Source organism: Staurois parvus, unplaced genomic scaffold (genome assembly GCF_062004578.1).
Source record: "Staurois parvus isolate SC_StPar_1 unplaced genomic scaffold, SC_StPar_1.0 ptg000716l, whole genome shotgun sequence".
Lineage (NCBI taxonomy): Eukaryota > Metazoa > Chordata > Amphibia > Anura > Ranidae > Staurois > Staurois parvus.
Window position 1 is genome coordinate 1,701,314 of NW_028318512.1, and position 27,723 is coordinate 1,729,036.

At 41.6% G+C, this 27,723-nt stretch overlaps 1 protein-coding gene across 1 annotated transcript in view; it reads right to left on the reverse strand.

Moving 5' to 3' along the window:
• LRP1B (LDL receptor related protein 1B) overlaps positions 1-27,723 on the reverse strand; it is a 2,076,109-nt gene that overhangs the window by 323,083 nt on the left and 1,725,303 nt on the right. The window contains exons 53-54 of the mRNA XM_089653623.1: positions 11,169-11,291; positions 3,621-3,761 (exon numbers count right to left, since the gene is read on the reverse strand). Of these exons, the coding sequence (XP_089509749.1) occupies positions 3,621-3,761; positions 11,169-11,291 (264 nt within the window). The remainder of the gene's footprint in view (positions 1-3,620; positions 3,762-11,168; positions 11,292-27,723) is intronic.

Below are 27,723 nucleotides of genomic sequence, written 5' to 3' on the forward strand. Positions count from 1 at the left end.
TAAGAGTGAATTGTCAGTTCCTTAAGAGAGCATAATTTATCTTCATCTAAACATATACAAACTGAATTAGTTTGTAGCCTTCATTTAAGCAGAATTGCCTGACACCGTGCAGACTTTTTAATTGGCGGCATTCAGAGTCTAACAAATTTACAGCGTGCTTCCAGAGCTGTGGGGAAGGGCTGATCTAAAAAAATAGAACAGATGCCTGTGACTTTATACATGGCTTTGTTCAATACATTGGCCAGGTGTGGGTTTCCCAGACAGCTACTATCTATCTACGTATCGATGCCAAAGACCAAACTTCAACTACTGCAATGCTGCTCTAAAATTATTTGACCTATACACATGTGGATTTTAATGCTGTTCTAATACTGGGTGGCACATCCTCCACCCTACACGTACTGTAATTCTATACTAATGTATACGTATATTAATACTGTAGGCAGTAGCAGCGCCAGGAGGTGCTTGGGTGTGCTATATTACCACCACAAGTTCATATAGCACTCCCCTAGCGCCCCAATAGGCATCAAATACAAGCCCAGTAACAATATTAATATAGTAAGCACCAGTCACCGCGTAATCCTGTGGCTCCCAAAAATGAAATTATGGTTCTTCCACCTGCCAGCAGGCACATGCTACTATGGATCAAGGTTCTTTCTAGCAGATTGATGTGCTAGCCCTAGAGTCAATAGTGGTTACTTCTGGCATGCACAAAAAAAAGGTAAGGAGGAGCTTTTGGCATGGGAAGAGAGGGAGCTTTGTGGGTGCTCAGATAAGTAAAACTATTGAACACAAATGCTAAGGGTTATTATTTTGCTGAGGGTTATGGCTTGCTCTGACACTTGTTGGGGGTTATTGCTTTGGGTTACCATTGCTGGCCTTGACACTTGCTGGGGGTTATTTCTGGTTCTGACACTTGTTAGGTCTTATTGCTGGTCCAGACACTTTCTAGGGTTTTTTTCTGATTCTGACACATGCTGGAGGTTATTATCACTAGCCCTGACATACACTAGGGGTTATGGGAGTTGCCATTGTTGGCCTCAACACATGCTGGGCATTATGGCTTTGGGTTATCATTGCTGGCCTTGTCACTTTCTGGGGAATATGTCTGGTCCTGACACTTGCTAGGGATTATTGTTGGCCCTAGCAATCGCTAGTGGTTATTGCTGATCCTAACACTTGTTTGACGGTATCATTTCTAGCCCTGACACATTCTAGAGGTTATGGGAGTTGTCATTGCTGGGCTGACATCTTATGGGTGTTTTTGCTTTGGGTTATCATTGCTGGCCCTGCACTGGGAGATATTTCTGGTCTTGACACTTGCTAGGGGTTAATGCTGGCCCTCCCACTCGCTAGGGGTTATTACTGCTCCTGAAATATATGGGGGATTGCTGACACAGACACTAGTGCTTCAGGTTAATATTTTTGCCACTAACACCAACATTTGAGCTAACTGTACTCCCACAATCTCTTTAGTGTATCCTCAGGCCCTATATTATCTAAACTATAGCAAAGTTTTTATGGACTTGCCCACATCCAGCCCTAAATAATGGTTTAGGAAGACTTCAACAATAATGATTAAAAGCAGTGATGGGCCGTACACCCCATGTTCGGTTCGCGGTCAAATGTTCGAACCTAATGAATGTTTGAGCATGAACTTCGAACTCAATCCAAGTCTATGGGACTCGAACTTGTAAGTTCAAAAGGGTCTATTTTGAAGGCTTATATGAAAGTTATTGGTCATAAAAGGGGTATGGGGACTTGGGTACTGCCCTGAGGGACATGAATCAGTGAAGAAAATTCAAAAAGTACCATTTTTAAGTAATTTTTTATTGCTTAATTGCTTTATTGCTGACTGACATTTTTTATCTAAAAAAATACATTTTTATATATATAAGGGAAAAAACAGTGTGGGGCCCCCACCCCCCCCAATCTATGCCAGACCCTTTAGGTCTGGTAAGGAGATTAGGAGGAACCCTATAGTAAAAACTAAAGAAAAAAAAGTGCACGGGGTTCCCCCTAAAAGCCATACCAGGCACTTTAGGCCTGATAGGACTTTTAAGGGGAACCCCACCTCCCAAAAATGGGGGTGGAAAGTGTGTGGAGTTCCCTTAAAAGCTATACCAGGCCCTTTAGGCTTGGTAGAACTTTTAAGAGGAACCCCACCCCCCATAATGGGGAAAAAAGTGTGGGGTCCCCCTTAACTTCTTACCAGACCCTTGATCCAAGCACAGGCCTGGCAGGGCAGGAAAGGGGGCGATCGAGTGCCCCCCACCCTGTAGATTACCAGACAAAAGACCTTAGCATGCCGATGGGGAAAAGGGTCTCTTACCCACAACCCTAGCCCAGTAGTTGTGGGGGTCTGCAGGCAGGGGGGCTCACTAGCATCAGGGTAACCCTTTAAAAAAGGGTGAACCCAGGCGATGCCCCCCCTTGTGAATGAGTAAGGGGTATCCATTCATTGAAGGGTTAAAAATAGAAAAAATAAGGACGCCAGATTTTTTAAAAAGTCCTTTAATTGAACAAAAAACACAACAGTTTTTGACAAGTCCTTTAGTAATTAAAAAAAAAGCCAAAAAAATGGTTCCATCATTGTAATCCATTGTCAATCATGGCATCCAGCGTTGTCACACTGCTGCTGACTCGCTGAAAAAAAAGAAAAAGATGCCCGCCGACCCGTCTGCACTAGCCGCAATCTGACATTTGCCAGTCAGATGTAAACAATTGGGAGGAGCTACTGGCAATGTCACTGCTAGCTTTGCCTAATTGTGCTGTACTTGGCCAATGCATTGCACCTGATCTGTGGTCAGGTGCATTGGTTTGGCCAATCATGGATCTCACAATGCACTGTGAGAGTGCAGTGCATTGTGGGGCACTCAGCGGGCAAACAGCCCATCGAACGCCCTTACCGTTCATGTGCTTGGAGAACACATGAACGGCCAATGTTCATGTCGAACTTACGTATGACTCGAACGTCAAGCCCATCCCTACGTAAAAGACACCTGTCCTGATAGAAATGTATTGGCTGTCATTCTGACTCCAACACTTTAGATCCTCATGTAGAACAAGCCCGTGAATAAGGATTTCTGACCTCTGATATTCCTGATTGATCAGTTGTTGACACCTTTACCTGGCAAGTCCTATAAGTGTCTTTTTTTCCCACTTTCAATGTATACTTTCAACTGGAATCAAGGTACAGTATGTTTTAGTAAAAATGATGGGGAGTGTAGCTTCATAAATAGAGAAGAATGTACTTCACTCATTGTTCACTGGGTGTTACTGCCAATCGAGAGAAATCAAGAGAAAGGCATGGATGAAACCTCAGGCAGACTTTTTCCCTGGATCACTGACTCCATAGATCAATGCTAGGACTCCCTTCTATGGGAAAAGGCACAGACTCCAAATTTTAACTAATTTAATCTAGACATTATCTCCACATTCTATAGCAGAAAGCCTGACCCTACATACAGTAGAAATACAGAAATGCTCTCATGGTTAGTGAGAAAACTTTTTATCTTCTTCCAAAGGAAGTCCCCATAAACACATAAAACTACCAGACTCTTTTTTTTTTTTTTTTTTTAGCTTAACAGTTAAATGGAATGAATGGTTGAACCTTCTACCTGTATTAAGGCACTTTCTGTTTAGAGGGGCTTCATCAGACCCATCTCGGCAATCAAAATCTCCATCGCATTGCCACTGGTAATTTAGCAGGCAGCGTCCATTAGCACAAATAAACTCATCAGGAGCACACTGGCGGTAACCTGAAACAGCAGCAAGACCAAGAAGAGAACTTTAAAAAGGTGCAACTGTGCATAGCATGGCAAGCAGTATTATCTGCACTAGATCACAGAACTTATCTATCTGCTAAACAATGATATGATTAATATTATTTTAAAAAAAATGTAATGTTGTGATTAAAAATCATTTAGCAGCAACAAACAAATGTAAAAGTGAACCTAGCATTTGTATGGTATACACTGTACTACTTTGGAGAAAAGTAAATAGTCAGGACCTGGCTTTGGTGTCTTGAAAGGGTGCATGGATCGGACATCCACCAGAATAAATTTTTTTTTTAATCAGATAGAATTTTTTTTATTGGGTTTTTTTTTTATAAACATTATACAACTTAAACATTCAACACAAAACAAGCACTATCCAAGCAGGTGTTCATAAACGATTGCTATCAAGACACAGTAAGTCAGCCAAGACTACTATGTGAACAAATTAATTGCAGCTGATAATGAGAATTGCACATTCACTTGTTTTGAAGAATCTACATTTGCAACTAAATCAATGTACAGCATACGCCATGTGAAATATATACCTCAGAATTAGAAACAATAAAAACATTATTGGATTGTTACTCAACTCTTGTGCTTACTTCAGTCCAAAACAGGATGTCTGTTTTAGGGTAATCAAAGATATATGCATACCTTCCTCACCCTCTACAAGGGGTGAGGCATACCCTCAATTACATCTTCCATTCAAGAGAACAATCTATTTAGAATAAACAAGGTCAGTGCTAGGTCTGGGGTTGCCAACCACATCTACCATATCCTTTCCGATTTTGAGGGGCAGTTCCTTCGCTGATAGATCTGTTTCTCCCTAAGTAGAGTATTGTTGACCTGATTCCTCCAATCCTTCAACGTGTGAGAATTTATGGATAGCACTGTGCTATTAATTTGTGAGCATGGAATAGTATACTAACAATACGAACAAAAGTATTCTGAGGCAGGAATTCTTCATCTATCATATTCAACAGGCATACTGTATGCCTGGATTCTCAGCTAACTGTACTTAAAATACTATATTAATGGCAGTGAGAACACCTCTCAAGTAACGATGAAGTTTAGGGCATCTCCATAACAGATTAATTAGATTGGCTGGACCTACATTACCTTTAGGACAGTTAGGAGTGTCTATTATAGTTCCATGCAAACAACCTCTCTGGAGTATGATATGATCTATGTAGGAGGAACAGTTGTGTATGTCTATGTGTAGGAGATAAGGAGACCAGTTGTAGAGCAGCTAGTGCAACAGGCCATAGGTCATTTGTAATGGGACCTGGATCACTTGCCAAGTGTTCCCTAGCTGATATCCTGACATATTCCTTGAATTTCCCGTGTACTATACCATACAGGCGGAAGTCCCAAAGAAACAATGGATGACTTCTGGTATTCTGCATTGTTGCATATGAGGATATATTGTGTAAACCCTGTTATACCTAGGGAGGTATTATAGTTTTCAATACTCTATCTAACAATAGACAAGTGGTGAATTGAGCGGAGGCTTTCAGTCTTCTGGCCTCTAAGAAAGCTCTCTAAGAGTCTAAATTGTGATAGAACACCCTGTATCAGGTCCGTTGCAAGTTCCTCAGCCCATTCCAATAGATATTGGAGCTGTGCAGATAAAAAGTAGGATTTAACATGTGGTATGCCTAAACCCTAAGCATCCATAGGCAGCTGCAGAGTTGATAACTTAATACGAGAGGTTTTTTTTCTTCCAGATTAGGTCTCGGAATAATGAATCCATCCTTCTATACCATTTTGACTGTATCTATATGGGACAGTTATGAAGAATAAACAGCAAATCAGGGCCCAAATCATTTTAATTAAGTTGGCTCCCCCCCGGCAATTTACACCAACCTGTAAATTTGTCCTAAAGTCTATTCAGCAGGGGAACTAAGTTAAGAGTAATTTAGTCCTGTACATCCACACAGACAACTACTTTCATGTATATAAAAGTAGTTGCTGTGTGAATTTGTTGGGGGTTCAGGTGGCAAAGGGCCTTGGGGTTGGTCATTGGGCAATAGAACATAGTTGTCCCAATTAATGCAGATGCCTGAAAAAGAGCCAAAATGTAAGATTAGATGCTATTAGAGGTCTCTGCATACCCCGAGGAATAAAATGGCATCACCAGTGTATAGTGCCACCTTAACTTCTCTCCCTCCTCTCCTAAACCCCATAATATCTGAGGTCTGCCTAATAACAATGGCCAGTGGCTCTATGGCACAGATTTAAATATAAACATATAGTGCAGCGCTGAAAGTATAATAAATGAAATATATAAAATATATATAAAAATATAAAATATAAAGTCTTTCTCGTGACAATAAAGTCAAATATGTGCAGGTCTTCTCCTCATTAGGTGACTGGAAAATAACAAGATTGCGCACTCACCGACCGCACATTTAAAATGCGCCTGTGTATGATATATTCCAAAAGACCAGCCAGGTATACAGCTCCAGAGACCACACGGATCCTCCCTCTCCAACACTCTCATCCGCCTTGGGTGTAGCAATATCTCCAGATCCAAAGGTAGAAAGACAGAGATCCCCCTTTTTGGTTCCAGACACCCCAAGAATGGAAGATGTGTATCTGCACTCTCCAGCAGGAGAGTCAAAGAAAAAAGGGGAACGCCAATAGTGTGGTACTATCAAAAACTTTATTGGAGCAATAATGCCTGGGTCATATGCACACATATATCCATACACCATCAGCCAATAACGGACAGGTAGGTATAAAAGGAAAATTGTACTAACCCGGCAATGGCATAAAAACAAAGACCACCAGACCTCCTCTTGGTCTCAGTGGTCTGGAAGTCACACTTGCTATTTGGCTCCTCCTGAGGCCTTTCGTGCAAAAAGCACTTCTTCAGAGGATGGACGCCACTAGCAGTGTGACAGCCAGACTTCCATTTAAAAGCCGTTCGCGCATGCGCGAAAATCCCGCTCTATCGTGAAAAGCGGTACTGCGCATGCGCGAATAGCGGCCATATTGCCGTGGATCGCGGCTGTACAGTATCAAACTGCGCATGCGCCACCCAATCGCCGCCATATTGCCATGGATCATAGGCAGCAAGGAATAGCTGCTGCTGGAGATTTAACCAATTAAAGGAACAAACAAGCGACCACATATTCAGGTGCTCTCTTATCCTATGGATGAATATAGATGCCTGCCCACCCCAAAGAGAAGCATTAGGAAGGCCCGACCTGGAGTAATTAATCCAAGTGAGATATATATATATGTATACAGGAGAGTGCACAAAATAAGTGCCGCAAGAGCTCTCTCAAAACTCACTAACTCCATGGCATAGGGGCTTATATATCATCATATAAAGATGGAAATGATGATAAACTCTAAAATATTGTGTACATATAAAACTTTTAGACACCCCAAAATCATTCAGTAAAGCGATCACATTCTAAAGGGGCTTAATTGATAATAGTCAAATTCTAGATGACAACATCTTATACTATGGACTAATACATATATTAACCTAATCTCAATATAATCGACTAGCTGTATAGTTCGGAGCCATAACTCAAATACCTTGAATGGGGCTATTAAACAATCATAAAGATCCACATATTAGAACGAACTAAAATAAATAAAATTTGGTAAAAACTCAGCGCTATACTACGTTACAAAGTCTTCATGTCCTAGCTATTGGCAATGAAACAGTTTATGTCTACCTCCACATTGTGTCCATGAGGGTGAAGGGTGCGTAATTCGTGGACCCAACGAGTCTCAGCCTGCGAGACTGTTCTGGTCTTGTGAAGACCCCTCCAATGTGGTGATACCATTTCTATACCCACAAACCTTAAAGAAGTAGGATCACTATTATGGACCCGTCTGAAGTGATTAGATAGTGAATGGTCCCTGTAACCTTTTCTAATGTTGGCTACATGTTCCCGCAGGCGGTCCCTTAGGCGTCTAGTTGTCCGCCCTACATACTGCTTATTACAGGGACAACTGAGGAGGTAGACAACGTACTTGCTATTGCATGTTATACACTGCTTGATAGTGTAGGACTTCCCTGTTGATGTTGAAGTAAACATATCTATTTTCTTCTTGCGGGATTTGTCACACCTACATATGATGCATTTGTTGCATGGATAGAATCCCTTTAAATCCCCAAAAAAAGAGGTTTTTGAAGGTGGATTAACAACATTGGGAGCAATGCGGTTTCTCATAGCCGGAGCCCTCCTTAGGAGGGCTCCGGCTATGAGAAACCGCATTGCTCCCAATGTTGTTAATCCCCCTTCAAAAACCTCTTTTTTTGGGGATTTAAAGGGATTCTATCCATGCAACAAATGCATCATATGTAGGTGTGACAAATCCCGCAAGAAGAAAATAGATATGTTTACTTCAACATCAACAGGGAAGTCCTACACTATCAAGCAGTGTATAACATGCAATAGCAAGTACGTTGTCTACCTCCTCAGTTGTCCCTGTAATAAGCAGTATGTAGGGCGGACAACTAGACGCCTAAGGGACCGCCTGCGGGAACATGTGGCCAACATTAGAAAAGGTTACAGGGACCATTCACTATCTAATCACTTCAGACGGGTCCATAATAGTGATCCTACTTCTTTAAGGTTTGTGGGTATAGAAATGGTATCACCACATTGGAGGGGTCTTCACAAGACCAGAACAGTCTCGCAGGCTGAGACTCGTTGGGTCCACGAATTACGCACCCTTCACCCTCATGGACACAATGTGGAGGTAGACATAAACTGTTTCATTGCCAATAGCTAGGACATGAAGACTTTGTAACGTAGTATAGCGCTGAGTTTTTACCAAATTTTATTTATTTTAGTTCGTTCTAATATGTGGATCTTTATGATTGTTTAATAGCCCCATTCAAGGTATTTGAGTTATGGCTCCGAACTATACAGCTAGTCGATTATATTGAGATTAGGTTAATATATGTATTAGTCCATAGTATAAGATGTTGTCATCTAGAATTTGACTATTATCAATTAAGCCCCTTTAGAATGTGATCGCTTTACTGAATGATTTTGGGGTGTCTAAAAGTTTTATATGTACACAATATTTTAGAGTTTATCATCATTTCCATCTTTATATGATGATATATAAGCCCCTATGCCATTGAGTTAGTGAGTTTTGAGAGGGCTCTTGCGGCACTTATTTTGTGCACTCTCCTGTATACATATATATATATCTCACTTGGATTAATTACTCCAGGTCGGGCCTTCCTAATGCTTCTCTTTGGGGTGGGCAGGCATCTATATTCATCCATAGGATAAGAGAGCACCTGAATATGTGGTCGCTTGTTTGTTCCTTTAATTGGTTAAATCTCCAGCAGCAGCTATTCCTTGCTGCCTATGATCCATGGCAATATGGCGGCGATTGGGTGGCGCATGCGCAGTTTGATACTGTACAGCCGCGATCCACGGCAATATGGCCGCTATTCGCGCATGCGCAGTACCGCTTTTCACGATAGAGCGGGATTTTCGCGCATGCGCGAACGGCTTTTAAATGGAAGTCTGGCTGTCACACTGCTAGTGGCGTCCATCCTCTGAAGAAGTGCTTTTTGCACGAAAGGCCTCAGGAGGAGCCAAATAGCAAGTGTGACTTCCAGACCACTGAGACCAAGAGGAGGTCTGGTGGTCTTTGTTTTTATGCCATTGCCGGGTTAGTACAATTTTCCTTTTATACCTACCTGTCCGTTATTGGCTGATGGTGTATGGATATATGTGTGCATATGACCCAGGCATTATTGCTCCAATAAAGTTTTTGATAGTACCACACTATTGGCGTTCCCCTTTTTCTTTGACTCTCCTGCTGGAGAGTGCAGATACACATCTTCCATTCTTGGGGTGTCTGGAACCAAAAAGGGGGATCTCTGTCTTTCTACCTTTGGATCTGGAGATATTGCTACACCCAAGGCGGATGAGAGTGTTGGAGAGGGAGGATCCGTGTGGTCTCTGGAGCTGTATACCTGGCTGGTCTTTTGGAATATATCATACACAGGCGCATTTTAAATGTGCGGTCGGTGAGTGCGCAATCTTGTTATTTTCCAGTCACCTAATGAGGAGAAGACCTGCACATATTTGACTTTATTGTCACGAGAAAGACTTTATATTTTATATTTTTTATATATATTTTATATATTTCATTTATTATACTTTCAGCGCTGCACTATATGTTTATATTGTCCCTATTATGAGGTTTAGTGATACCTTGAAGTGTTCCAGCAGCTGGTTTTTCTGAGCGCTCGCTTTATCCATTATGCACAGATTTAAATATATTTCCAGGCAGTTCAACCACATTTGGCTATACTACACATTTAGCCTGTTGAATATAATTTTAATTTAAATGTAACATTTTTATTCTGAATATCTTTAAGGCTCCATGCACACTAGTTTTTTTTTTACATTCAAAGAATGCTGGAAAAAATGCTGGATAAAAACTGCTGGTAATAGCGGTTTTAGTAGCGTTTTAGTAGCCTTCAGAAGCGTTTTAGAGCGTTTAGGAGCATTAGCATTTTATTAGTGTTTTTACAGTAAATGCAGAAGGAAAAATTAAAAATCTAGAAAAAAACTGTTATGAGCATTTTAGTAGTGCTTAGGAGCATTTAGCGTTTTTTTCTTCTTTTTTCTGCTGGAAAAATGCTCAAAAAAAACTCTACAAAAACATAAAAATAGACTAAAGTAGTGTGCATGGACACATAGTATAGCACTATTTAGCTTCTAGGAGCACAAAAATTGCTAATAGGTTCTAGCTGAAAAAATCACTAATGTGCATAGAGCCTAAAGCTGAAATCTGGTGAAACAAATGTCTAAATACAAGAGCCATGTGTATTATTAATTTCTGGTGTCCTTTGTGTATTTCTGACAGATCTGTACAATAATCCAGCATAAATAACTCCTGCATTTTGCCTCCCTTCCCTGTAATACAGACCCATGACTACTGCTGTCTATTCTTGTGTAGGGTGGTCTTGTATCCGCCCCCTCCTGTAGATTTCTACAGGCAGCCTGAAGTTGGAGCCTGACGGGTCCCTCCCACAGCTCTGCTCTCTGCATAGGCTATGTGTAGGACACTGATGATGTCACAGCTACTTTTTTTAAAGGCAACATCTGGGTTAACAAAGGATACTGTGGAATATATTGCTACAGAAGTTTTTGTTTCAGGAGTTCAGCTTTAAGCTATTCTCCCAACATCTACTGTGGTCCTTCCATTAGATCTTGAACTGCTTCACCCATCAGTTTAATTAGGATCACTCTGTATAGCACCTGATGTGCCTTGGAGGATAAAATATATATCATAAACCCACATTTTAACATCCAGTGTGCTCCGAGCTGCAAATTAACTTTATTTCTTAAGAACATTTTTATTGTGGGTGGCACAAATGTTACTTACCGCATTCTGGAGATTCATCAGAGCCGTCTCCACAGTCATCGTCGTGGTCACAGAGGAACTGCTTAGGGATGCATACTTTGTTGCCGCACATAAAAGTGTTTTCATCACAGGTAGTAACAGGAGCTGAAAAATATATGAAGAAAATAAAAAATAAAGCGGGATTGCAAATCACGTTCATCGTCCGGCGACTGATATTTGGGAATAGGCAGGATGCTAGAAATGCACATGGTACACATTGACTCCCCGTTGGTGAACTCAGCTCTGTGCTATTAAAGAATGTATTCTGAAGAAAGTCTACGTAAAGAAAGATTTGCTTCTGAACTGCCATCACAACATAACCCCAAAGTAATTTCAGTACTTTCAAAAACCACACGGTCGTCTGCAGGGTCCCTCAAGGCCCTATCAGTCAGACAGATGTGGAAAATGTTAAAAAGTTGGAACTGTGCGCAACTGAGCCTCCTCCTCAGCAAGTTACAGCATAAGTGAACTGCAGAAAAAAATACATTAAAACTGAAAATTTCTAAGATCCACATAGACTTTCCCAGCCTTGGTTCACATGTATGCATTTTTAGTGCTTTTAGAGTTTTCCAGAAACACACTACAGTCAATTTAACAACGTTTTCTATGGATCTAGTTCACAGCTGTGCTTTATAAGCCGGTGCATTTTTTGGAAAGGGTCAGGGACCTTTTTCTTGCAGCAGTTACATTTTGCGTATAATAGACTTCAATGGATCTGCACCAAAAATGCAATTGTTGCATTTTTGATGCACTTTGCTGGGTTTTTTTGGTTAATAAGAAAGTATGACAGTTCTGTTCATATAGTGCAACTTTGATGCAACTTTACTCTCTCTGACACTCAAGTAACATCAAAAAAGTAGCATCAAAGTGGTACAGGAACCTTTATGTCTCCAAAGTCAAATTTTTTGGCTAATATGAAATTATGACAATTCTGTTCATGTAGCGTGACTTTGATGCAACTTTGCACTCTCTGGCGCTCAAGTAGCATCAATGTTGTATCAAAGTCACGTCAAAGTAGTGCAGGAACCTTTATGTATCCAAAGTTGCATTTTAGGGTTAAGGGCTAGGGTTAGGATTAAATGTTAGAGTTAGGGTTAGCAGTAATTGTTAGGATTAGCAGTGATTGTTAAGGTTAAATTACTAACCCTAGCAATTACTGCTAACCCCAACAATTACTGGTAGCCCTACCCCTAATGATTAACGCTAACACTAACCCTAGCCCTTAACCCTTTGAGGACCGTAAGGTTTTGGAATGCCAAAAGAATCAATTTTTTGGTTTTTAAAGTTCGTACACTTCACTTGCTGTAACTAAGCCATTTCATGAATTAATTGGCAAAAAGATAGATCCATTTGTTGTTTGTTAATAGGAACTAATATTTTGACTCAAACCAAGGAAAAAAAAAAGAGTTTTAAGTTCTTAATCAGATGATACACGCAATTACAAACATGGGACAAATACGTCCCTTGGTCCTCAAAGGGTTAACCATAACGCTAACATGCAACTTTGAACACATAAAGGCTCCTGCACTACTTTGATGCGACTTTGATGCAATTTTACACTCTTGGCACTCAAGTAGCATAAAAGTCATACTACATGAACTGTCATACTTTTCTATTAGCCCCCCCTCCAAAAAAAAGGCAAAGCACATCAAAAATGCATTTAAAAACACATAAAAAAATGCATCACAAAATGTGCCAGAAAAACTCACTGAAAAACCACATCGACTGCCAGCTGCATAGATGTGAACCTAGACTAAATTTGTAGACCTGTGGCATCCAACGTCCCAGACTTCTTCTTCTATACTGCACTGATTACAGTACTGGCATGATGACATCAACTGGAGGGGAGGCAACAAGACCTGTTGCCTGCATGCAGTCTACCATACAAAGAATCTTCTGATGAATGGTCACCTTCACTGGAACCAGTGTGGTGATAGATCTTAGGACCATGAAATAATGTAAATACTGGTGGGTCTTAGAAGGTGAAAAAAAAGGCATAGAGTGCCTGCAAACTTATGGAGTGTTTTCTTGGCCAGTGTTCAGCTTTAATGGTACAATGCAAGATCCATGTACACTGCTGGCAGGAGTGGGTGGAGCAGCTGTCTTGTTGAAAGGAAAATTGGTAATATTTAGTGATTTTGGCTATGGTTTTTAAATATTCTATGCATGAAGGTAAAAAAAAACCTTCTGTGTGCCATGCCCCCCCCCCCCCCCCCATCCTTACCTGAGCCTCTCCAATCCAGCAAAGTGCACAATAGCCTCAACTATATGGGTGTTCCCCCTCCTCACTGGCTGAGACAGCAGTGGGAGCACATTGGGTCGCTTGGTGAGTGAGCGTGCAGCATTGCCCCCAGGTCAAGCAGCTTTCTCCGGGGGTACTGCTCAAGAGGCAGGGGCCAGAGCACTGGTGGTGGACCTAAAAAGAAGAGGATCAGGGCAGCTTTGTGCAAAACTACTGCACAGAGCAGGTAAGTATGACATGGTTGTTATTCTATTTAAAAAAAACAAAGCTTTAGTACCACTCTATGGCTAACACAAGTGTTTCTACCACGAGCACACTGGAAAAACTCCTATAACCATCTGATTTTCCAGACTGTATCAGCAGCCTTCTTCTCAGTGGTAGGATGGATCCTATTGTGTTCTACAGAATTATGTTTGCAGTCCATAATGTCTAAAGCACTTTTTCTCAACCAAGGTTGAACAGATCCCCATGGTAGCTAGGGGCTATTAGAGCAATGAGCAGAGTTAAATTAATCACACGGTGCCTTGGACACTGTCACTCAGCAGACAGGTAACTATTGCCACCAATGATCTTTTTAGCTGTCTGTTAGGGTGATATCCTTTTTACTGACTACTAATATAAGGATCACTGTCTCACACTGGCTGGTACTTCACCCACTGTTCTCCAAGCCCTTTTACACTGATCACCAGTTTATGAGGGCACTTCTCCACTGACCACACGTGTAAAGGGGCAGAAATTAAAACAGATGCACCTAAAAAATGTCCATCTTTATTGCATACAAGCAACATAACACAGCAGTAAATCACTGTAGGGTCTGAGTAAAGTCTATGCGTTTTGCGCTACAACGCAGACTTTTCTCATGCCCCACAATAGTTTACTGGTGTGTTATGTTGCTTTATTGATGCAATAAAGATGGACCTTTTTACAGTGCAGCTGTCCAAACTTTTGTGAGTACATATACTGCAGTATAACAAGCTGAGCTTGCACCCATGGGGATAATTGTGTGCAGGACCATGACAGCAGACCAACCTGGAGCAGCAATATATGATTGAAAGCATGTACAGTGTAATGGGGCACCTTGCCCTCTGACCACCCATAGAAGGTGCAACTTATTCCTTAACCACCAATGTAAGGGGAGCTTCTTTAACTATCCACCAAGGTAAGGCAAGACTCTTCCACTACAAAGATCTTTTCCACTTCCCACAAAAAAAAAAAGTAATTCCAGGAAAGTAAGGCTGCACTAGTATAACAACACAGTGGAGATCCAAATTATTACAAATGTCCATCACTGACCTGCTCTTTTTTAAAAGTTGCCAAACACAAGGCCCCACCATAGCTACATGCTATTTATTACTGCTGTGTGGTTTACAATATCATTTCTCACACTTGGATTCTTTTCTGTGTGGAAACAATGAGAATATTTCTTCTCTTTTGTCACTTAAAGAAAACTCCTGTGAGAAGCCTGTAGATTAAAACACACTGTATACGCTTCTCACGGAATACAATTCATTCTCAAGTGAAGTCTAGGCTGAATTGAAATAAAACATATTTAAACCTTGTCAGTGGGGTATACACTCCTTTGACTGGTTGAGTCACTAAGATTCTGAAGCGTCTTTCAAAGACACAGGATTCCAGACTTGTCAGCGGGAACTTTTCTGTACTTTTTTCTCTGTCTCTCTCAATGTTCAAAAAGTGTTTTTATTTTAGCAAGGACTTTTTAAGCAGAGAAAAAAGGGGCACTTATTCTGTCCCCCCGAAAAAAAACCTCAAGATGCTGTTAAATAATTGATTTGAATTTTTAAAAAAAAAAAAAACACTTTTCCATTTTAGTTGAAAATGTATCAACTCCTTAAGTGACATCTCAAGTATGCCAAAGTGATCTCCTGCTGGCACTGAACACTATGCACTGGATGGCAGTAGATGGCCGCACCAGAGATACACACCAGCTATTTTACCTTTTGATTCACGCTGGGACCACATCTTTCTGAAGACATATCAGACTGTAGTGGCAATCGCAATAACTGAAAGGATTTGGTAGCACAATAAAAGAGACAATTTTAGGCACCAGGAAAAATCATAATGGGGGATATTTATAGAAAGAAATAAGTAGAGGAAAAAAGTTGTTCTCAGTTGTTGCCCCTGATTTATTATTTTTTTTATGTGTTTAATTTTTTTTCTGTTTTGTTAATAAATGCAGTCCAATCAGCTTTGATATGAATTTTAGTCCCTTCTGCATGCTTCTGTGCAAGACTGTAGCTGTCATCCTGGGGAGGTTGCAGTGGGCACTGGAGGGTGATGATGCTAAAAGAAACTTACCAGACCAAAGGACACTTCCAGTATCATAAAACTGATCTCCAGGAAAACAACTAAATACACAGATGAATGCATATATAGGAGCATTTTTGTCTGCCTAAGGATTTGTATTTCTTTCTATTTATTCCTGATATTTACCCAGCCCTGACAGACAGTAGGGCCAGTTTAAGGACCCAATTGTTTTCTTTTGCTGTTAAAGTAAACATTTTGGCTATTTCATACCATACCTTTTAAATTCTGCCCATTACCACCAAGTCTGGTTTCTGGTTTTCATGTGGGTACATGACAGCAAAACTCCAGCTCCTCTGAGCAATGTGTAGGGATAAATTTCATACAGCAAAAACAAAAGAGAAGTTTGGGAATTAACAAACCAAACAGTTATACTCGCCTAGGTGGATGCAGCATCGGTCCAGTGCTGTATCTTTCCCGCCGCCTCTAAATCTGAGAACTGAACAATTGAAAACCGCTGATCGCTCAGTTCTTGGTTTTCAGTGAACAGAGAGTGGTGTGTGTAAGTCCTCTTACCCTCCAGCGCTCACTAGAGTGCCGGGCTGTGGAGGGGGTGGGAGTAGTTGGCTCAGTGTCCTAGCGGCACGCTGAGAGGCTGAGCCAGCTGCTGGTCAAGGCAAATGAGTGGATCCCGACATTAAAGCCTGGACCAGCTGGTTGATGCCAGCTGACTGCAAACCTTAGCCCACTGTTGGCTGAAAACAGTTCACAGGAGTGCAGGAGAAAGTGCACTCCTGTGACCCATAGAAGTAGGGCAAAAAGAGCTTTGGACCTACTTCTCCTTTAAGTAATAGAACTAGGTCTTTCCTGCCCATAGCCTGTGATTGAACAATGAAGAGGAAGCAGCAGACTGATGAGCTCATCTATCAACTCTGCTCTCTCATTCTATCAGCATTATCTCTGTAATATATGTCTCCTTCATATATTTCTTGAAATTATTTTTGCAAAGGCAAAATCAGTAATAGGTTCCTGAAAGCAGCATGCATCATATTACAACCTGTTATTGGACTTCAAAATGCCCCGGAATTAAAGAATTTTTGCATATACTGCCTGAGCTACAGGATGTCTTGTGATTCTTCTCAATACCTCTTTTGGTTAGACTTCCTAAATTAGACTTACAAATGTATATTTTCAGCTAAAAAATGGGAAAATACACAAAAGAACAATATGAGAGAAGTCAAAGATCATCGGGCATAGTGTTACCTCCTCACTATTGACCTACACCTCTAATTGCTACCATACTATCATGTCACAATGCATGGCAGTCATGGGTTTAAATCAGGTGGTGAAGAGGCAACATATTGCCTCCTCATCACCTGTCAAACACACTCGGGTCGCTTTTCAAAGAAGCAGCAGTGCCTGCTGCACTTGTGAACGAGCCCTTAGTTACATTTGGCAATGGCACCCTTAGGTCTCATCACACACCCCCTACCCCCTTTAGCTGCTAGGGCAGCAACCAAAGGTGTACACATGCCGCAGCATGACTTAAACCCCCTGTTGCTTTTGGGGGTGCTACCGCCTTCCAATCACAACTCATTCAAGCAAATGGGGCCACTCTGCAAGCTCCCTGCAACTGCATGCTTCTGCGGGGTTCAAGTGGTTAAAGCAGATGGTGAGAAAGCATCTGCAAATTTTTTAGGTTTGCTGAGCTGTGCCAAAGCCTTTTATTATATCCTGCAGGTGTGGTGCAATTTCTGATGCTGTATGCACCTAGGTAAGTATGCTTTAAAAAAACAAAACAAACATACTTCTCTTATAAGCCATCCATTCAGAGATCAAAATTAAGTCGATTCAGCAGGTTTCAACCAAATTTCGATTCATGTATGGGCACTGCGTCAGTCGATCTACCACCCTGTCTGATTTTCCCTGCTCGATCATTGCTGCAGGGTATATCCTGCACTGCTGATCAGTGTATACTGATGACAGGAAAGTCTTCCCATGTTTAGAATACAATAGCTCAGTGGGGAGTATTCCCTCATCTACCCTGAATGTGTGGATAGGGGAAGCGATCAGTCCTTCTGGTTGAACAAAACAACAAAAAACTAACTCATCTATGGGCTGCCTTACACTGGTCCTAACTGGACCCATGGAATTATGCAAAAAAAAAAAAAAAACATCCCTGGAGTGCAGCTTTAAGAAGAAGGGGTTCAATTCTTTTAGAAGCTGAACCAAAATAAAAGTACACATGTAGACTTTTGACATTTCTCTGACTTTTCTAATCATCATACATGTTGTAGGTCAGTTATCCAAAACATTGAAGCCAATAGGTCAGCATTTCTCAACCTTTTTACCCCAGAGGAACCCTTGAAATAATTGTCAGGTCTCAGATGGAGCCACTGGTAAGGTTAGGCTACTAAAGTCATTTGGAAAGTGTCCCTTACACTGTTGGTGGTGAGTGGGAAGAGTTCCCTCTTACAGGTTGGCCACAATGACACCCTTGCAGTCATGCTGCTGTCTCTTCCAAGTGGTTCTGGACCTGGAACTATGCAGGCATCATCAGATGGGAGGTCAGTTAGCCAGAACTCAAGGAACCCCTAGTCACCACTGGAGGAACCCTGGCTGAGAATGGCTGGAGTAGGTCAGAAAAGCCAGGTAGCTAACACTTTCAAAATTAATTCTCTGTATTTCTTTAATTAGACTATGAAAGTCCATTAATATTACCTAAACCAACCATATAAAACCAAAGCAAGGCTTAAAAAAGCTGCACAAAGTTTGCCAAAAGTTTTACAAATGCTTTGTAAAAGCTCGCTGTACATGTCATGCAACGTTTATTATGAGAGGTGTAATAAAGTAGTTTTAAATACTTTAAGAAAAAGTCAAAACTGCAGAGCATTGATTTTTGTCATCATTCCATCTTTAAACACTTTAACTGTACGATGTGCCATTCCAGTTCTGGCGTCGTGTCATTCTGGCTCTAGTGAAGGACAAGGACAGGTGAAGAGTACACAATGGTACTGCAATCATCAACGTAACAGAGAACAAAGTAAGAAAATTGTTTGAAAGATACAACCTTTTAAACCGACAACAAACCCAAATCTTCAATGAATAAAAAATAAAAAAAATTACCGAAGGCTGAGAGAACAAGAAACAAAGCTCGGCTATGAAATAGCAGAAAGGAAGCATGCTCACATTCCAGTGAATGTAAACGTAGGTGGGGAAGGTCAAAGCCTTTCAGAAAAGAGTAAAGTTTAAATGAATTCTCATTTGATAACAAAACCACTAACCACCACCTTAAAAGCATATATATAAATCAGTGCATTCCTCTGACGTTATTTAGTTACTGTGGCACATTAACGTGGTTTATTTACAGTCCTTCATCTCCACAAATGCATGCAGCTTAAATCCTTCTGAAAATTTAGTTTTTCAAATGGGAAAAAAAAATACAACTTACCTTGGCTTACTTCATGAAGTGAAAAATGAAAAAAAAAAAAAAAAGTCCATTAAATGACAAAATACACAGCTTTTGCTGCCATGCCTTCAATACAGAGCTGTCCCCCGCAGTACTTCTTTTCTGCCATTAGGTCTTCCTTGGTTGAATGATGGTGAGCATCATTCAACCCACTTGCTCTGACCCCATGGACTCACCCAAAGCCTGTGGCTGGACAGTAAAAGCAGAAGCAGTGAGCTATCTCTGTCACTCTGGTCTCTCCTACTGTCTTTCTTGCCCAATTTTATTTAAAGAAAGTTCAGAATACAAAATCAATATGTCTCCCTTGCAGGAGTTTGAGGGTTTATAAACCAATGGATCATCAGCCTCCTGGCTTACACGTACATTGCTGCAGCTCTGGCCTTACTCTTCAGGCCCTTGTCTGTCTCATACAGACCATCCTCTAACACTTGAACCATACACTTAGCAGTCCCTTGCTGCTCTGGCTCCCACATTTCTCCTAGTTGGAGACCTCATGACTACTGGGCAAAGACATCTGTCTGCCGGGGTAATGCCCAGAACCCCAGTCAGGTCTCTTCTAAAAGCCCAGCACACACAGATCCAGGATTGGAGATTTCATCCTTCCCAGATCTTTATGAAATCTCTGGGCACCAGGTCCCAAAATGGATTTTACCAACTGAGGAGGAAACAGAAAAGTCTGAATGACACAAGTTGCCTGGAGCTCCTCAACCTGCCTAGATGAGAAACTCTTTTTACACCATGGCAGGGAACAGCATTGGACCAATGCAAGTATGTATGCGCCCTGATGAAGTCACGTGGTGTGTGACGATACGCGTAGGGAGGAGCCGGGTGACGTCAGCACTGGAACGCCATTCAGTCAGGCAGGATACCGCTCTCTGTTGACTGTTTTGCTTTTACTGAGATTTATCTTGGTTACCATGTGAGTGTATATATGTTTTAATAAACTACATGTTATCTTAAGAAGCGTGCTGCACTATGGTCATCTTTGTGGTTGTCGAGGTTTACCCACAGAGCCAGCTACATTGATATCAGGTGCTACTGGAAGATCAGCGGTGGCTTATAAGGGGAAGATTGATCACATAGGAGCAAGCTATGTGTTACCCCCACTAAAAGGGGAGATGCCTATCTGACCTGTTTTCATATACAGGTCCATATGTGAAGGTGAGAGTCCATCTGGATCTCTATGCTCACTTTGGTGATGCAATTGTATTGAGGATTTACAGCATTGGGATTTTAGGTGCAGTCACCAGTAGGAAGATGATCTTCTCCATCTGGATTTATTGAAGAGTTTTTTTCATTATTATTTGTGTGGACTTAGTCACATTGGAATTGTCTTTTGATTATTTATTGTTCATTTCACATCATTATTGATTTTGAGCAACGCAACATCTTTATTCACTTATATACTTTTTTATGGGAACACACATAGCACGTGTTTGCAGCAGCTCATTATACAGTATATGTGTTAGCCTTTACATAATTTTATTTTGCACTTTGGCAGAGCACAATTTAATTTTGTTTTATGTATGTTCCATACCTGTGGGCTCCCCATGGAAGCTGGAAATCACTGCAGTAGGCTTCACTACTCCAGTGATCTCCACTAGCTTCCGGGTCACATGCTAACTGTCTGCCCTACTGCTTACTGAACATAGGAGGCCTCTTGCTCATTCAGGGAACATTTTCCATTCCCTCAATGAATGCAAAGTGTTTTCTGATTGGAGAAGATCATAATGTAACTGCCCCACCTCTTCACCTTGCCCAATCAGAGATGGCTTTGCATTCTATAACCAGTTGCCCTTCGCTCTATAGCAGAACTACTTCTACAGGGAGGCAGGGCTGCGCAAAGTCACGTATATAATGTATATGTGAGCTTCATTTCTGGGTAGGGAGAGCACGCACTTGTGCCCTACCCATGCCGCCACAGGCCATTACGGATGTCAATCACTTGTTCCCTGCTGGAGATTCTCTGACGGCACCCGGCGATCGCCGAGAAAAAGTGTTAGGAAAGACCTGTGTGTAAACAACACAGGTCTCTCTCCTGCCAGCAGTAACATGCTGCTGTGTATTTCTTTGCACAGCAGAGAAATACACAGCAGCATGTTTCCCAAGTAAAAAACACACAGCACACAGTTAGCCCTTTGATAGCTCCAGATGTTAACCCCTTCCTGCCCAGTGTCATTAGTACAGTGTCAGTGCTTTTTATTAGCACTGATCACTGTTTTAGTGTCACTGGGGATGTCAGTGGCAGTTAGTCAGTTTCCCCCAGTGTCAGAATGTCCACCGCAGTCCCGCTATAAGTCGCTGATCACCGCCATTACTAGTATAAAAAAAATAAAAATTCCAGTATACCTCCCCCCCTCCCTTCTCTTCTCTCCCCTCCTTTCCTAATGTTTATCACACTCCAAACCTAATATGGTTCACATTAATCCAAATATGCCTTTACACTATCTGAGAACATGCTCATAACGTCCCCAGCCAATTGGTGGGGATATATTCCCTCAGTTCATATATACTCCTACTTCTTGTTGCATTTTAATGTGAACTACATTATCTTACAGTGTATATTAATATGTTTGTTAAAAACTTTCAATAAAAACTATTTGAATTTAAAAATTCCAGTATATATACCGCCATTTGTAGATGGTATAACTTTCATGTAAATTATATAATTTACACATATTGGCATTTTTTTTTTAGCAAAGACATGTAGCAAAATACATTTTGGCCTAAATTTATGACGAAATTAGATTTTTTTAAATTTTACGGGATATGTTATATAGCAAAAAGCCAAAAATATTGGGTTTTTTTCACAACTGTCAGTCTTTTTTTGTTTATAGCGCAAAAAATAAACACACAGGTGATCAAATACCACCAAAAGCAAGCTCTATGTGTAGGGAAAAAGGACATACATTTCATTTGAGTGCAGCATTGCATGACCGTGCAATTGCCAGTTAAAGTAACGCAGCGCCGTATTGCAAAAAATGGCCTGGTCAGGAAAGGGCGTAAATCCTCTGGAGGGCAAGTGGATATTAATAAAAATGATGATGATAATAATAATAATAACAACAACAGAGCAATACATATTATGATGTATTAAAAGCTAGAAATCTGCATTAACTTGTCTTTTCTATCTTTCTGGCATTTATCTATAATCAGTCGGTCATCAGAATGCCGTGCTTTGCCAGGCAATGGTTAGGCCTGACTTCTCCTAGGCCTCAGCCTGACTTAATCCATCCACCTTTCCATCCTCTCTAATCATTTGTTCTCCGCATCAGCTGGTAGAATTAGGTTATTTTCTATCGCCTCTCTGCAGAAGAATGGTTTAAATAAAACTAGAGTGTGACTGCCAAGCCAGTTAGAAAGTGTAAGCACATAGCGAGCTGCTCATACGGGGACATTCAGCCTGAGATTAATCTGCAGACGGGCACACGCGTTTCACATCTCAAGTCAAGTGTGTTTCATTTCATTATGGCAGCAGTGTGCAGGCGTGAAGGTGCTCCTGGATTACACATCCCCCTGAACAAAGTGCCATTTCACAGGCCGTCACTCAAACATGTGACAGACCGGGGACGTAGAAATGGCTGTGCGAAGGCCGTGCGTTCCAGGCAGACTGGAGAGCGCAGCAACTGCAAGAGTGTTGGCTACTTGTTAAAAGAACGCTGAAAAAAAAGCAATTACTGTGGAGACCTCTATCAATACATCCCATGAGGAAAATGCCATCTGAATATTTTAGGAGAAAAGAGATGAGCTGATATAAGCATTACGAAGCTTCCTTCATTTAACCACTTGTTTTCGGGGACAATTCTTACATTTTTCACACACAAGTTAAAAAGTGTTAATAAACCCAGGACCCCGCATTCACTATATCTGGTCTCCCCGGACCCCGCATTCATTATATCTGGTCTCCCCGGACCCCGCATTCACTATATCTGTTCTCCCCGGACCGTGCATTTACTATATCCGGTCTCACCGGACCCTGCATCCACTATATCCGGTCTCCCCGGACTCTGCATTCACTATATCTGTTCTCCCCGAACCCTGCATTCACTATATCCGGTCTCCCCGGACCCTGCATTCACTATATCCGGTCTCCCCGGACCCTGCATTCACTATATCCGCTCTCCCCGGACCCTGCATTCACTATATCCACTCTCCCCGGACCCTGCATTCACTATATCTGCTCTCCCCGGACCCTGCATTCACTATATCCGCTCTCCCCGGACCCTGCATTCACTATATCCGCTCTCCCCGGACCCTGCATTCACTATATCCGGTTTTCTCGGACCCTGCATTCACTATATCTGGTCTCCCCGGACCCTGCATTCACTATATCTGGTCTCCCCGAACCCTGCATTCACTATATCTGGTCTCCCCGAACCCTGCATTCACTATATCTGGTCTCCCCGAACCCTGCATTCACTATATCTGGTCTCCCTGGACCCGGCATTCACTATACCTGGTCTCCCCGGACCCTGCATCCACTATATCTGGTCTCCCCGGACCCTGCATTCACTATATCTGGTCTCCCAGGACCCTGCATTCACTATATCCGCTCTCCCCAGACCCTGCATTCACTATATCCGCTCTCCCCAGACCCTGCATTCACAATATCTGGTCTACCCAGGCCCTGCATTCACTACAGTATATCTGGTATCCCCGGACCCTGCATTTACTATATCTGGTCTTCCTGGACCCTACATTCACTATATCTTGTCTCTCTGGAACCTGCATTCACTATATCTGGTCTCCCCGGACACTGCATTCACTATATCTGGTTTTCCACAGTACAGTACAGAACATGGAAATACAATTATTTTGGTAAATATAAACTGCTAAATACCTTTTCTCATCAGCAATATATAGCAGTCTTGTGACTTCTATCAAAGTCCAGCAGAGCACTGGTTAAATCTTGTAGGAGTTTTCATTCTGCTCTGACTGTCCTATGAGGCTGACCCTTTGTCTGGACAGTGCTGTTTGGCCCTGTTCCGATCATATGCACTCTCAAGAAAAAAAAAACTCTTTAGCAATACACACCAAACTGAGCATGTGCAGCTGGTCTCCAAGCCTCTGTTCTATCAGGAGTTATATTGAGGACAATAGAAGAAGGGGAGGATCAGTAACAAACATCCTTTTTACACAATGCGGAGGATTAACCCCTTAGGTTCCACAGTGAGTATAACAAGTATACTTTACTGCATATACCGACTGATTTTACTGTTGTGGGTTTATTAACACTTTAAAATCCTCATCCTAGAAAATTACTTTAAACCCCCAAACAATAATATATTTTCTGAAATCAGAGGCCCGGAGAATAAAATGGTGAGAGCTGCAATGTTTAAAGTGATACTAAACGTCCATTTTTTTTGTAAAATAACAAACATGTTATACTTGCCGGCTATGTGTAGAGGTTTTGCACAGTGCAGCCTGGATCCTCCTCTTCTTGGGTACCCCACAGGCTCTCCTGGCTCCTCCTTTCTGTCAGGTGCCCCCATAGCAAGCAGCTTGCTATGGGGGCACCCACTGCTCTGTGTGTCCATTCACACACACAGGGCTGGGGCTTGGCCCTGCCCCCTCTCTCCCCTCATTGGCTGACTGGCTGTGATTGACAGCAGCTGGAGCCAATGACTCCCACTTGCTGTCATAGCCAATGAGTATGCAGAGACCCTGGACAGCCGAGGTTCCCATGCACATCGCTGGATCTCAGCAGGGCTCAGGTAAGTATGGGGGGGGGGGCTGGGGGCACTGCTGCTCACAGAAGGATTTTTTATCTTCATGCATAGAATGTACGAAGGTAAAAAACCTTCAGCCTTTATAGCCTTTTTAATGTTATGCTATATTTGTGCAACTGTTTATCAAACGCATATAAATCACACTAACATTAGTCTTAGTGCACACAAACACAATATACTACCTAGTATAAAAAAATGGGTTTCACTGAGTAAAGGGATTCCCAAGATGTCAAGCTTTAAATTTGCACATCCCAGTGAAATGGCAATAAACTATTGTACTCAAAACTCCCCAAGGGTGATGCTGTAAGCCTTTACAAGTTATTCAGAGTTAAATGTAAAATATGGTAAAAGAATTATTGCTCTCATTCAGACGTTTGTGCCAATACCTCACATTCACAATTTCCATTTACATAGACATCATACATTCCCTATGTATGCATTCACACTTGGATGTACTGTATGCACAGGGCAACAGGGGGTGCCTTTACATTTTGGGGTTTTATTTTAATCTATTAAAAAAAATATATATATATATATATATATATATATATATATATATATATATATATATATATATATAATATTACTCTTTATGAACACATCAGGGGTTTGTTAAACCCCTAATGTTTCCCCCGCCCTCCACTGCAGCTAATCAAGCACAGATTGTGTTTAACTAGCTGCTTCCTCAGCTAAAGTAGAATGACAGCTCCGAAGCCACAGATGATAAAATTCCAGGTTCATTCCTCACAGAGATGATAGGGGAATGGATGATCTCCTATTGCTCAACATCCTGCACCAGTGGGGAGTAATTGGCTCAGTGTAGTATAGAAGTGATAAGAGGGCTCTACAGCCATCTGGATCACTTTTACATGACAGCCAAGAGGTTGGCTGAAAAAAACAATACCAAGCTCACATCTGCAGCAGCAAAAGCATTAACGTCTAACTATGGGCAGCAAACTGCTGCCCAACTGGTCACAGCTCTCAGACATCATCATGTACCTGCATTGTACGTGAGGATTGAAAGGATCCTTCCACATTCTGAAAAAATCCAAGAACAGAGAAAAGTGCCATCTGCCGAGGGGGCGCAGAATGGTTAGTATTATGCTTGTTTAGATCCTATTAGACAGAGGGTGCCTTTGACTGCATGGGTACATTTACTTTAATGGCGTAGTGTGGATTACCATTTTGAGGCTCTGTTTGACCTGTTCCAATTTTCTTTGAAAACAGCAGATCATATTAAGATTTATCAGGTTAAGTGCGGTCTTAGCTACAGCTAACCAATGCTAAATTGGTTTGTCAGCATACCCTATGTGAACTCTACATCTTAAAATAAATGCTGCTGCAACTGCTCTAGCACCCCTAGGAATCTTAGGCACCATGTACACAGGACACTTATGAATGATGGAAACTGACTGCTGGAAAATGTAGGTTAAAAAACGTCTGTTTAGCCGCGTTTGCATAACACGTTTATGCGCATTTATGCACGTTTGCATTTAGAAGCATTTTTTAAACATAAGCACAACCTCCCAAATGCCCAGAATGCACTGAAAAGTAGTAAATTACTAACTATTTCAGACTGTTTCAGAGAAATACAGGGAGTAGAAGCAGAGACAGCAGTATGTGTTGAGATTAGCTAAACTGTATCTGCCACCCCTCTCTGCCAATCCCTTCACTGGCTTCCAATTGCCTAGCAGATAAAATTCAAAACACTAACACTGACGTATAAAGCCGTTCATAACACTGCCTCTAATTACATCACTGATCTTGTCTCTAAATACCACCCAAACCGTACTCTCCGCTCCTCGCAAGACCCATGCTCGTCTCCAGTATTTCTCAAGGGCTTCACCCATCCTCTGGAACTCCCTACCCCATTCTATTAGGCTATCACCTACTCTGCTCTCTTTTAAGCGCACTCTGAAAACCCATCTCTTCAGAGAAGCCTACCCCGACCCCAGCTAATACTGGAATCCCCTACTCTTCCTACCACTCCATCCCCCACAGCTCATTTCCTCTTGTACCACTATCCCCTCCCTCTTAGATTGTAAGCTCCAAGGAGCAGGGCCCTCCAATCCCTCTTGTATTGAACTGTATTGTTGCTGTACTGTCTCCCTCCATAATGTAAAGCGCTGAGCAAACTGTCAGCCCTATATAAGTCCTGTATAATAATAATAATCATAGGTGTAAGTTGTTCATTAACATTTCTGTTGTTTCCAAAGGTGGGAAAGGTGTCTGGTGGAGTGAGTTATTAAGGCCACCTGGCAGGGGGTCTTCATGAGGAATTTGAGGTGTGAATGGTCATTAACATATCTTTTGTTTCCAAGGGTGGGAGAGGTCTGAGGTGTGAATTGGTCATTACAATGTGTGACAAGCTTGGTAGGAACATCCTGTGTTCAGTGTTTTGAGTACCTTGAAAATGCTTTGCATGCATTTTTCATGATGAAAAAAGGCTCTGGACAGCATTGGGATCTGGAAGAGTTAAAAATACTTTGCAAACGCTTATAAACACGATTTGCCACTTTTAGCCGCATTTACAAGCGTTTTGCATTTGAAACACTAATAAAATCAACTGCTGAATGCAAGTTTTCTGCATTCAAAAAAACAGCTGTAAACTCAAATGCCTGTAAACGACTGTAAACGAAGATGTGTACATGGACACATAGGAAAACATTAAGGTGAGTTCAGGGGCTGCTGAAAAAACGCTGCACAGCTCCTAAACGTGAGTTTATCAGCTGCAGTGTACATGAGCCCTTAGAGTTTGTCCTAACCATTGACACTGAACTCCATGCAAACAGATAAATGCATAGATGATATGACATCTGCCTTACCTGCCAAAGA